Consider the following 12123-nt stretch of genomic DNA (forward strand, 5'->3'; position numbering starts at 1 on the left):
TAGATTCCTAAACATACTTAGGCGCGTCAATAAATATATTGACTACGTAATTTAGCATTCGTCAATAAACGATCCAAGCTAAGATATAGTTATAAGGATTAAAACTATTTTTATTAAATTATACCTTCATATTTTGAGAAGATCGTACTTAATCCAGGGTCATGAATGACAGGGAACTGAGGATCATCGGGTATAATATAATAAGGAGATCCCTCCTCGACCGCTTCCTTTGATTCCTCATGAGCGGAAATATTGTTATCAGCACTTATGGATGGAGCAGCATCGTCTCTCTCGCTTCCTTCTATGAATTCAAGCGATTCGTCCTGAAGTTGAGTCTCGGAATTGTCAACATTTATGTCCGTCGTCTGACTCACGGTTGGCGATTTCTCAGCCGAACCTTCCGGACTTACAATCAATTCCGCAGAATCGCTATTGTGCGAAGTTTCAGAAACTTTATCCACGCTAGTCTGCTCCATGGAGGTCGATTTTTCAACACCTTCAGAATCTAGCGTGTTCCCATCCTCGCTTTCCACGACTCCATTGGGACTTTCCTGATCCTCCTCCATCATATTTAATCCTGAAGTGTAGTTTCAACATTATACAGTAAACTTATAGGTAATTTGCCGGTGAATGGATGCCCCAGGGTAAGGTCTGAGAAGACATAATACCTACATCACAGGCTCCTCTCCACTCTAGAACGAGTTGACAGCAACCTAACATAGCAACACTTACGTGGAAAATAACTCATTTACGTAGAACCTATCTTTTGAGCCACGAATTTCAGGAATAATCAATTTGAAAAGCCATAATAAATTTAAAAATACCATATAATAACGTTTTTCTGAGTGCATACATAACCTGGGTCATTTACCCCATTCGTAATTCCCATATGCAGTGGCGCTATCGCAACGGTGGCTGATTGCATGACAGATATCGTCACTTGTTTCTTGTTATTATCTTTTGTTTGCGTCATTCTGCTGGCTGCCTGTTCTGTTTATATCGTATTTTCCTTTAAAATATTGAAGTGGGTCCCCGTGGTGTGAGTTGTTAAGTGAACTCGGAGTACATAACCGGTGGAGTATCCTCCAGCGAGCAGCTCAAAGAGTGGTATTGCTTTCGGAATAAGCCAATGTAAAATGTTTCAGAAATTGAGGAAGTGGTTGAATTACTGGTACTTTCGCTATGAGTTGATCACTTGCATCCACATGTTTGAACCATGGGAGAAGCAGCTGATGAGTATCCTTTAAAATAATTTGAGTTTCCTTATGATAGTGCTATTTTAGTGTAAGTTCTAACTTCCAGGTTTTTTTAAATAGAATCCTATTTTCCTTAATGAAATATTAGATAGTATGATTTTGTTCATCCTTGCGCTAGTTACTTACTCCTCTTATGTGTACTTACCACACTACACTATGTCTCTGTTGCAATATGTAGATATATTCAAGACAGAAATAGGGAATGACTTCCACCGGGACAACCCGTCGTAGTGATTTGTTAGACTGCTGTGAGAAAATAATTGTTCTTAAGAGACCTTATTCGTATATATGATATAGTTTATAATAACCTCTACTGTTGTAACCTTTGGGCACATATATTTTTGTAAGCGTTTATTGGTAGTGCTTTTATGGCTTGTAATTGGTACAAGCTTAGTGTGTGCATTATCTGCTGTTATTTTGGTGGTTAGTGACGTATGTGCTAATGCAATTAATGTTTAGTGAAAGCTGGAAGAACATGTCGTTTGAAGAGAAGACTGAAGTGCATATTTTTACTTTTTTTGCTGTGTTAATCAAGTGTGATATCTGCATTTATATTTTTTATTGCTAAGGCTGACATTGATTGCCACTAATAATAGCATGCAGCCTGATCTAATTCGTCCTCTGTGGCTGTTCCAATGAATTTGACTCTAAAGATTCCTTCCAAGAGTTGTACAAAATAACTCAAATAGTATTTATTTCATGTCAACATTGTTTTTATTTTTCCCACAATCACAAGCATATCTTACACAATAGTAAAGTGATTACAATGATAAGCTGTTTTACTTCTTTTTACATGATGTTCATGCTAGACACTCATTTCAATTATTAACAGTGTTATATGCACCACAACTTTGGGCCAACTGAATAAATTTATTTACTGCCAAATTTGTTTGTTTGCATTAATATAAAATTTACTCTGGGAAACCATTCCAAAATGTGACTTACAATATAATTTTATTTACATGAACATGTGATACATTCACTAGAAAATTTGCATAGTTCTTTGCAACATAGTCCAGAGATGTGACATGCACTAAGGGTGGTGAGGCACACGCTTTAATCACTTTGAAGAATCAAATGCACTGAAAACCCTACATAGATACCATGACAGAAGTATATATTTCACAGTAATTATTAGCACGAACATACCTGGCAAGATATATTGAAAGCACTTGGAAAAATAGGAAAAAAAATGCAACTGAATACGGTGCAACAAACAAGTGTACAATACTGCTGAAAAGTTTGAGTAAGTAAATGTTACTTCCGGCAAGAGTGTTATCACGTTGTCACTTAGCATAGTAGAGGTGAACTGCATGACATGCAGCCTCAGGTTAACCCCCGAGGCAGCTCTTGACGTCATCCTTTCAATCATCTTTTATCACTCCATTTTAGTCATTGGAATGGAAAGAAACTTTCCAAGTTTGCTGCAAAAAATTTGGGCATATCTATCGGGGGATGCATAAAATGATTTGTTTAAATTGGGTCAATTTTCTGGTTAATCAGTGGTTAGATTTGGGTGTTTTCCATGCTTTCTGGTTTCCCAAGTTAGTCAAAGAAAATATGTCATGGAAATAATAAGGTATCAGTGTTTAAACTAGAATCACCCAATATTTTTTTAAATGTTGCTATTTGAAATGCTTTCTCATACAATTGATATAAATTTCTGTCAATAAAAAAGCTCTTAAAAAATAAGCTTTGTGGTGTCTTCACCCCAAATGCCCAAGTATAAATTAAAATTTCCATATACATTCACTGCTAGCTCAAGAAACAATATTTACATATATACACTTGGTGTATGACATGTCATGATTTAAAAGCTGAGAAATTCTCTTAGTAAAATATATCTTTTGCACACACACTATTTTACAACTTTAAAATTTAAAATACATCCAAGACTAACTCACAACTATTTTCATCTCACAAAAAACACAATCTCTGTGATAGGAACAAAATAAATATAAAGAATTTATGTACACTTTGTTTGGCGTATGCTTTACCAACTGAAAGCACAGTAACATTCAGAAATTACGCAGTTTTTTTATCAGTCTGTGGCACGTATTAAAAGTAAGAAAAAGGTAAGTATATCCAGCTTCTCTCTAAAAAAACAGTCTTGTTTACTTATTTAGATGTTGTGAACAACGTCTCACTCTAACGCTGAACTTCATTTAAAAGTAAAGATGCAATTCACTTGCACCCAATATCACAATTTAGCATTTCTTCTTTTCCAAATTCTAGAATGCCAATAGCACCAAACAGTATATCTCTGAGATCTCAATGCTCGTCAAAATAACAACTGAAACTCCTATAGACCTCTAATTACGATTTCAGCGTCAGCTAGCATAGAACTACCTGTCCATCGTTGACAAAATATAAAGTACTGAGTAATTCACTTTCAGGAGCCAACTTTCGAGCTACAAGATGGTGTTTGAACACAAAAGTTTAAGTTTTTGTGCTTGAAAGGAGACCAACATTGCACTTTTCCCAACACACTAGAAAATATCATTTGAAGAACACCGAGCTACTTTTGTATCCCTCTCGTTGCACTAGTCTTCAGCATAAATTGGGAATTTAGTTTAACCTCAGAAACACTGTAATTATCAACACTTTCACCATCAATTTAATTAAAGGTGATGGTGTGAACCTCATACAATAACCGTGAGCACATCACCCCTGTCTTGATGTGGTGTCCTTTGCAGGGGAAGGGATTTCAAGTTCATGTGCTTGGCAAAGTCTTTGTGCGACGCACTGTCTCCCACGGGAGGAAGGGTGTTTTTTCTCACGTCAGGGCTCTGAGCCTTGAATATCTGACTTGAGATGCCCTGGGAGGGGGTTTCAGCTGATACAGCTGCTGCCTCCGAGATGATCTCCATCATTTCGGTCGAATCTCCCCCGCTCATTTTCTGAGGCGACTGGGGAGAGACGACCCGCATACTGTCCCTCGTGTTGAGGCCCAGACTACCAGGTCGAACTCCCGATCCACTCGCCGCAATGCCCACCAGTTCCTGCACTTCCAAAGGCTTTGGATTGGTATGGACGGTGCCATAGGACGGGCTCACACTGCTTCCCACGGAGACTGCCCCGCTGCCACCAACCACACCCGTCGTCCCTCCCAGACTGGAGCCAGCCCCGAGGCCTATGTGCTCAGAGCCCCCTGTCATGACGACAGAATTGCTCCCTCCGCCCATCCCTCGGATACTCAAACGACCGCCTCCGCTAAGGTTGCCGCTCCCTCCAGATCCTTCCTCTGTGGATGCTGTGGACACTTTGAGGGGGTTTGTGTATCGCCTCAGATTCTCCTCATTCTGGAGGTTATTTGATTTCTCCAAATCTGTGCCATCGTCAATGCCCCGGGACGTATCCTCCAAGACAGTGCACCTCCTCTGCCGCCAATAGAAGAGGATGGCTCCAATGACAAGTAATATTATTGCCAGGATTATGCAGATGAGAGCAATGAGGTAACCATTACCTAAAATGTGAAGAATGGAATCGTGAATAATCGTTCTTATGGAAAAAATTTCTTATTTTTTCTACATCTACAGAAAAATGGCTTTTACCTTTAAATACGATAAATTTTATCATAAGCATATGATTACTTAAAACAATTACTGCAGATAATTAAAATTATATGTTTTCTTTTCATGTATCAATAATAGATACAAGTCATGAACACCCTTACCTTGTTTCTCCTCACTAATCAAAGCCGTTTCTAGTTTCACCTCAACAATAGCAGTCAATGCAGTGACATTAGTTTGTTTTCTGCTTATGTACTCTCCAAGAATTTTAATCCATTTAGAAACAGCCTGGCCATCCTCTGATGACTGAAACATTAAATATTCGAGTTATTAATCACCACAGCAAATACCATTGAATGGAAGCATTAAACATATGTATGGAAATACATCAACCTCATTTTATTGATAAAAATAAAACTTACCACTGTAACTTCCACTGTGTCATTATAACCTGCTTTGAGGTCACATAGGATAACCAGTTTCTTATTTTCGAAGAATTGATCCTCATAAGAGGACCGCATGATGCTTTGATGATGGGCTACAATTTGCCTCAGCTGAGAGCATAGTCCCTCGACGGAGAGACCAGGCTGCAGCTTTGATCGATCGAAGAGAAGACCCAGTCTGGAGCACGTGTTGCTCAACTGCGCTTGGTTGGGCCAGCACGTGGATGGTGCAGGCACCACTGGGGGACCGACTCTGCGCCCACTCTCGACGGCCCTGCACTCTCCCCACGGCATGCATCCAGGCGACAAACAAGACTCCTGGGGCGTGGGAACGCACACCTGAGGAATTGGAAATATTGAAGCAACATTAACTCAACGGCTTGCTATTTTTCCCTCTCGGCTTGAGGTGCATTATTATTTTTTATTGAACTATATGATAATGATAACTAATTTTTACAACAAGAAAATTTTCCCCAGAGGAAATAAAGTGATGACACTTTTCGGTGTATTCACATTACCACAAATAGTATGGCTCTTCTATTTCCCACATATTTTTCAATAAATCAGAGAAACATATTTTCAGATTGTTTGCCCAGAAATACAAAAATAAATAATCTCTTGATGGTGAACATACGAGCAGAAATCTGAGAAATTGTAAAAAAATGTAATATTTGATGCTTTCCTGGCTCATAAGTCGAAGTTCTTCAATGTGGGCTTCAAAATTTGATGAAATTTATGGGAAATATATAGACATCCTTTAGGCAGTAACATTTGACCCTCTGAAACAAACTGCTCACCTCATTTGGTTGACAAGTGACAGAGTTGTCCATTTCGTTTGGATTGGATTGTCCCAAGCAGTTTCCCATTCCGCACCAAACGTTGCTGCACTGAACTTTGGAATAGTGACAAGTGCACTGGTTGCAACCATCATTCCAAGTTTGGTTGTGTAAATAATATTTGCCTGACTTGTAACAAGCTTTATTGTTGATGCTAGCTCCGTCAACTGTAAAGAGATAATAAGAAACTTCATGAATTTACTCATTTGCACATATTTAATCATGCACGATTTAGGTAACATTTTTTATTCAAAATCAAGAGCATTTCATGCACATATGTATGTATATAGTTTACATTTTTATCTCTCATTTTAAAGTTTCTTTGCAGAAGAGAGGAAATTAATATTTCATAATTGCATTAAAATTTTCAAAATATTAGATGACATTATTTCATTTAATTCTTTTGTAAACTTCTTACTGGCCTTGGGGCAATAAGGCTTTAAGTCTTGGTCTGCGGTACCACAGGTAACTGGCTGGAATCATGCCTGGGTGGGTTTTTCACCACTCAGATCATAGATGTTCATGACTATTCAACATGCTTATCATTTAAGAGGCCTTGATAGGCCTAAATTATCATGTAAATATGGATCTTCATTGGAAAAATTTATGGAAAAATAGTCATTCTGAAGAATGCAGCAACTCATGGGGTTAGGAAGTGAAATGGTCATTTATTCAGTTTGGATTTAGATTAGAATTTTTGAATTTCAGGTACCTAGTTATCAATTACTGTGATGTTAAGCAGGATGATAAGTATGTATTATTAGAGAAAAAGTATCCCAACAAAATTTGCACTACGGAAATTGCTCTTTTAGACATTCGCTTTCCTTTATGATGGTACATATATCGCTTTTAGGAATGAGACTAGGGAAATTCTAATACATATGCTCTTTTTTTCAGCAACCAAGGCTGTGAAGGAATATCACCTCCCCTCCAGCCCCAAGCGTAATTTGCCCTCCAATCGCATCGCTAGCATTGTGGTGGCGAATTCAATATCCTTTAAAATTTATGATCTATTTAACTCTCTTGACTTCCTACTAGTAAATTCCTTTTTTCTGCTATTTCCTACACAACATACCTTCCTCACACCTCGCTCCTTTGAGACCGGTTGGACAGATGCACTGAAACTCCCCAATGCCATCCAGGCACGTCCCGCCGGCACCACAGGGATTGGCGGCACATTCATTGATGTTTATTCGGCAGTCTGGGCCAGTGAAACCTCGGGCACATTCACAGAGGAACCAATTGACCCCATCCACGCACCGACCTCCATTGAAGCAGGGGGCCGGATTGCAGTCATCTACATTCTGCTCACAGTGACTGCCTTCAAAGCCCTCCTTGCAAATGCATGAATATTGATCACCTCCACCGGTGTTGACACATGTGGCTCCATTCAAGCATGGATCAGATTTACATGCATGCGTTTTAGCTGAAAGGTAAACAAAAGTGATGTAAAGTATACAAAACTTCACACTCATCACACCATAACCTTCTGAGTTGAGATTAGCACGTATGAATATTAGTCAAAATTAAAAATCACTTGAATGACTTTTAGCATCTTACGAGGACTTATCATCCTCCCAATCAGAAAAATGTGAGATAAATTAATGGACAGTAATTAAAAATTTATAATGGAATAAACATGTAGGATATGTTAATAGCATTGGATGTTCAATTACTGAACTCTGATGATTGCAGGCAATTTATGCATATTTGTGGTTCTGGCATTTCTTTCATGATGATGAAGTGCTGTTTATCATAAAATACAGGCTAAAATTTGAATTCATTGATAAAGTAACTTTATAGTAGCACAGAAAAAATAGACGTTGTCTTAGGACTAAAAAAAACTTGACTTTTCCTCCATCCATTGTACTGAATGCATTCAAAGTGAGTAATTGATTAGCATCAGCTTCTACCGCATAAACTACCCAATTCAATTTCATGCATCTCAATCTATGTCAATAAAAGGAGACAGTAATTTGGGAAGGTTTAAAGAGAACTATAAAATGAACTGACAGACTACAGAAGGGAAAAAATAACACTGAGATACATATAGTTAGGACAGTAATGAGATAAGAAAAGAGCTTATGCCTGGCTTTTTGGCTGAATAATTTCTTGAATCCCTGTTAACAATTTTTGGATGGTACAGTAATAGGTGCAGGCATGCCAATAGAAATACAGTTCCCCACACAAATAGTTGCATGAGACTACCCTACACTCGTATCCATCATAATTGATTATTGATTCAGAAACTTCTCTAGTGACATATCGTTTAATTAAAAAACACCATTATATAACTATTTTGATTGTGGAAAAAATCATATCTTTACCATAAAATAGTCTCACTATCTCATGAGAGGACATTGCTATATATTGAGGACCTTGACCAGAGCTGAGTAAAAATCTCTCCCTAAATTGGTATGATGAAGGATATACGAACATAATTGTAAGAGAGACTATTTCACTCCAATGCTGAGAAAAAGAGACTAAATTCTTCAAAAGCATGTGAAATGAGTGAGTTAAGGAATTAAGTGAGAAAGGAGTACCTATCTTTACTTACCAATGTGACATGTTGTGCCCTCCCAGTCTTCAGTACAGCGACACACATATGTGTCGCCCAAATCTTGACAAGTGCCTCCATTGCGGCAAGTGCTGCGATCACAGTGACTATCCTTCAAGTTACATGTTTTTCCTTTCCAACCATCCCGGCAAGAACAAACAAAGTCTGCTATCCCATCAATGCATGTGCCATTGTTGCGGCAGGGATTTGGCTCACATTCATTTTTGTCTGAAAAAGAAAAATCATTGTGAGACAAATAGTTCAAGACACAGCTATAATTTTAGTAATTACAGGAGGACAAGTATTTAATACATCAATATAACTCCATGAAAATGATAATGCCATTCAAATTCATAGCTGGATTCTAGCTAGACACATCTACATCAGTTCCCAACCAATGGCCTGCTGCCTTGTAGACTCAACAGAGGTGCAAAGAACAAATAAATACATAAATATGAAAACAATAAATGCTGATATTGAGAGGTATACATGATGATCTATATAGGTCAAATATGAGTCTTGATCAATGCTTCATGATTTAAAAAACTGTTAAACTGAATCACCTTTGAATTTTGGTTTTGGGAAGTGGCCTGAGGAAAGATTACAATTAATAGGGAGTATGTATACATATTTGGGTGTTCTAGTGGTCCAAAGGCTTTTATGGGTTAGGAGCCACTTATCTACAAGGGAATTTATTTTAGAATCCAGGTGAAATGATGAACTTGATCTCAGAGGAGGAAGTATGATTGTATACATCTGTTGTAATTCAGACAAAATCCATGGATTTAATCTGGAGCAAACGGTATGATGCAAAAATTTTAAATGTAGCGATGGATAAAGTTCATTGCAAAAAATGTCCTGTAAAATGGTATATAATTGAGAAATACCATTTATATCCTCAACTCTCCAGGTAAAATAAGCTAAATGCAAAAAATTCTTAATGCAATGAGCTGAACAGGAAATTGTCCTCAACAAGTTGGAGACTAAGTAGTGCCTCATTATATAGATGACTGAATTTTCAGCCCATAAAACAAATTTCAGGAACCATTGGGGCATTGAATAGTTTCTTATACATAATCTTTCACTGCAGTAATGCAATATGTATCTCTAAAAAAAAATGAATAGTACTTACTTATGCTGCAAATGTTCCCCTCCCAGCCTTCTTTACAGATGCATTGAAAGGAATTCACTTTATCCACACAAGTTCCTCCATTTTGGCAAGGATTTAACTTGCAGTCATTGATATCTGAAAAGGAATGTTGGAATAAATTCTTCAGTGGAAGGAAAAAAACCGTTACAAATCACCAGAAAAAATATTATTTTCTAAGTAATAAGATAACACTGATGATGAAACATCTAACCTCTCCTTCTAATTGATAAACAGTCTCAGCTATGAACAATAAAGGAATTGAAGAGAAGTCAAGTGTGTGGAAAAATAAATGTAGAGAATTAGCACTCACTCTCATGGCAGTATTGGCCAGTATAGCCAGGATCGCAGGCACACCGAAATCCCCCTCCTGGCTGGCTAATGCATCGTCCATGTTCTCCACAGATTCCAGATGGGACTAAGTCTTTAGATCCCAGAGCCACCACCAATGCAGTGGAATTCGTCAGATCCCCTAGCCCAGCACAGCTGTTAACCATTGCTGCAGAAAGAATAATGTAAAGATTGAAACTGAGATGAAACATCAAAGAATTAATGCATCATTATCTTTTGTAGTAACTTAAACAATATCAAGAGAGGGAAAAATTAATTCATCCATAGACTGATAGTTATGATGAAAAAAGTCTCATTCAGCCATGTTTGAGTGACATGAAAGTGAAAAAAGGCAAAAGTTGCCACTCATTTTTCATGAGTTTGTGGCGGATATTGTGCCACATACTCCCCCCCTTGGAAGAGAGAGAAAGTCGAAGAGGGTCGACCCCAAAATGGTCAGGAGGACGGATGGTGTGGCCGGAGCGAGTAGTAATCGGGTCGGGGTCACCAATGTAGTGATTTACTACGCTAAATAATGCTTTAGTAGGCTAAATAACACACTTGTGTCTTTACTGCTGTGAAGCGTTTATTCTCACTTCAAAGTACAGACTGAACTGGCTGAATCATTGTTGGCCAAGCTTGCTTGTTTATCTAGTAACGGCGAATGCCAGCACCACGCGTGTTGTGGCGGATGTTGTGCCTCAAGTTAAAGATGTCATTAAAGTTCTGGTTCATTAAGTTGTTCCTTGATGGAAAGGATTGCTCTTTAGAGAGAATTCATGACAGCTAACTGCATGGCATCGATGAGCAAGGCCAAGAAGTAGTGGAGGAGCAGTGAGCTGATATGCAAGAGCCAGTGATGTCATGAAATCATCAGCGAAAGGGGTAATAAGCCCATCAACGTTTCACTGTGCGTAGCTGGAGAAATAAGACATGGATAAAAAAATATGGATCTCTTGATTTTTCACTCTAATGAAATCAATGATAATTTTAAAAATGGCAAAGGGGTACATTAAGAATTCTATCCTGGCTTGTTCATCTTCATTAAACATTCATTGTCACAGGAATCAAAACATCAAACATGAATGAAATCGCACAGGCGATGAAGACCCACGGTGGGGTCCTTCGAAGGTTAATACAACACATGAGGGCCAGGAACCAAGTACCTTAAACTAATTCACACAGTCATCATCAGGAGGGGAGTGGAGAGGAAAAGAAAAGAGAGAGGAGAGAAAAAAAGGAAAGAAGCACTGCCACTATGAGGAGACTGCCGACCAGTGGCGTAGACAGAAATTTCATTTGGGGGGGGAGTCCAAAACCAGGGGGGAAAATAAAAAAAAATAGGTTACTAAGCAATGTGTTTTAAAATTATTTTAACACTTTTATTAATCGAAAAAAAAAAACTTCATTTGTTAAAGAAATATTTTGTTATTTAATGATTTCCAAAACATATTTCGTTTTCTTTTATGCAGGAAAATAATTGTATTTTTATATTTCAGGGGGGGTCCAGACCCCTGGCTATGCCACTGCCACCGACACCTCGAGGGTGAGGATAGGGAGACCCCTACTTCGTCATCAGGGTGACGCGGGCCACTACTAGTAAAACCATGATTTTATGTTTCTACTGAAATAGAAGAATAATCAATAAATAAAAATATTCGATAAATTTTTCCGCAGTGAAATCACACACTTCACCTACAGTGTGGGTGTGACAAAACTTGACATGCGAATATGACATGTCTACAACCCAAACACGTACACACTAGCATATGGCCTAGTGATGGAAGGAAAAAAAATATGAGCAGGGTTCATCCTCCACACCTGGTAGACAAAACAATAATTACATGGACACCTTTTCTTTCCCTAATTTTCCGGGTTTGTAAGAGCCAGCAGGACTATTTTCTGACTAAGTATAATTGAAACAAGATGCCTACTTATTTTTGACTATTTTTTCAATGGTTAGATAAATGAAGTTGGAATTGCCAGAGGAGATCACATGCAGTGCTGCACAGAAGGTTTTAGGAAGTATTAACTTCAAAAGC

At 38.1% G+C, this 12123-nt stretch overlaps 3 protein-coding genes across 8 annotated transcripts in view; 1 reads left to right on the forward strand and 2 right to left on the reverse strand.

Moving 5' to 3' along the window:
• LOC124167570 (leucine-rich repeat-containing protein 74B-like) overlaps window positions 1-896 on the reverse strand; it is a 39246-nt gene extending 38350 nt beyond the window's left edge. For 5 of the 6 annotated variants that reach the window (XR_006866721.1, XR_006866720.1, XM_046545541.1 and 2 more), the window contains exons 1-2: window positions 673-896; window positions 125-577 (exon numbers count right to left, since the gene is read on the reverse strand). Coding sequence is in view for 4 of the 6 variants with exons in the window: in XM_046545541.1 (XP_046401497.1) it covers window positions 125-569 (445 nt within the window). In the remaining 2 variants the exon portion in view is untranslated. The other variant, XM_046545540.1, reaches the window with a different exon arrangement.
• Window positions 897-942: 46 nt separating this feature from the next.
• On the forward strand, window positions 943-2141 carry LOC124167571 (serine palmitoyltransferase small subunit A). Its single transcript, XM_046545543.1, has 2 exons — window positions 943-1236; window positions 1345-2141. The coding sequence occupies exons 1-2, from the start codon at window positions 1137-1139 to the stop codon at window positions 1485-1487; spliced, it is 243 nt and encodes an 80-aa protein (XP_046401499.1). The 5' UTR covers window positions 943-1136; the 3' UTR covers window positions 1488-2141.
• Window positions 2142-3303: 1162 nt separating this feature from the next.
• The window catches only part of LOC124167569 (protein jagged-1b), a 508514-nt gene continuing 499694 nt past the window's right edge, over window positions 3304-12123 (reverse strand). The window contains exons 12-19 of the mRNA XM_046545538.1: window positions 10065-10250; window positions 9737-9850; window positions 8605-8832; window positions 7123-7473; window positions 6009-6214; window positions 5191-5550; window positions 4933-5074; window positions 3304-4722 (exon numbers count right to left, since the gene is read on the reverse strand). Coding sequence (XP_046401494.1) covers window positions 3899-4722; window positions 4933-5074; window positions 5191-5550; window positions 6009-6214; window positions 7123-7473; window positions 8605-8832; window positions 9737-9850; window positions 10065-10250 — 2411 coding nt within the window. The 3' untranslated portion in view covers window positions 3304-3898. The remainder of the gene's footprint in view (window positions 4723-4932; window positions 5075-5190; window positions 5551-6008; window positions 6215-7122; window positions 7474-8604; window positions 8833-9736; window positions 9851-10064; window positions 10251-12123) is intronic.

The sequence above is a fragment of the Ischnura elegans genome, chromosome 11 (assembly GCF_921293095.1).
Source record: "Ischnura elegans chromosome 11, ioIscEleg1.1, whole genome shotgun sequence".
Classification (NCBI taxonomy): Eukaryota; Metazoa; Arthropoda; class Insecta; order Odonata; family Coenagrionidae; genus Ischnura; species Ischnura elegans.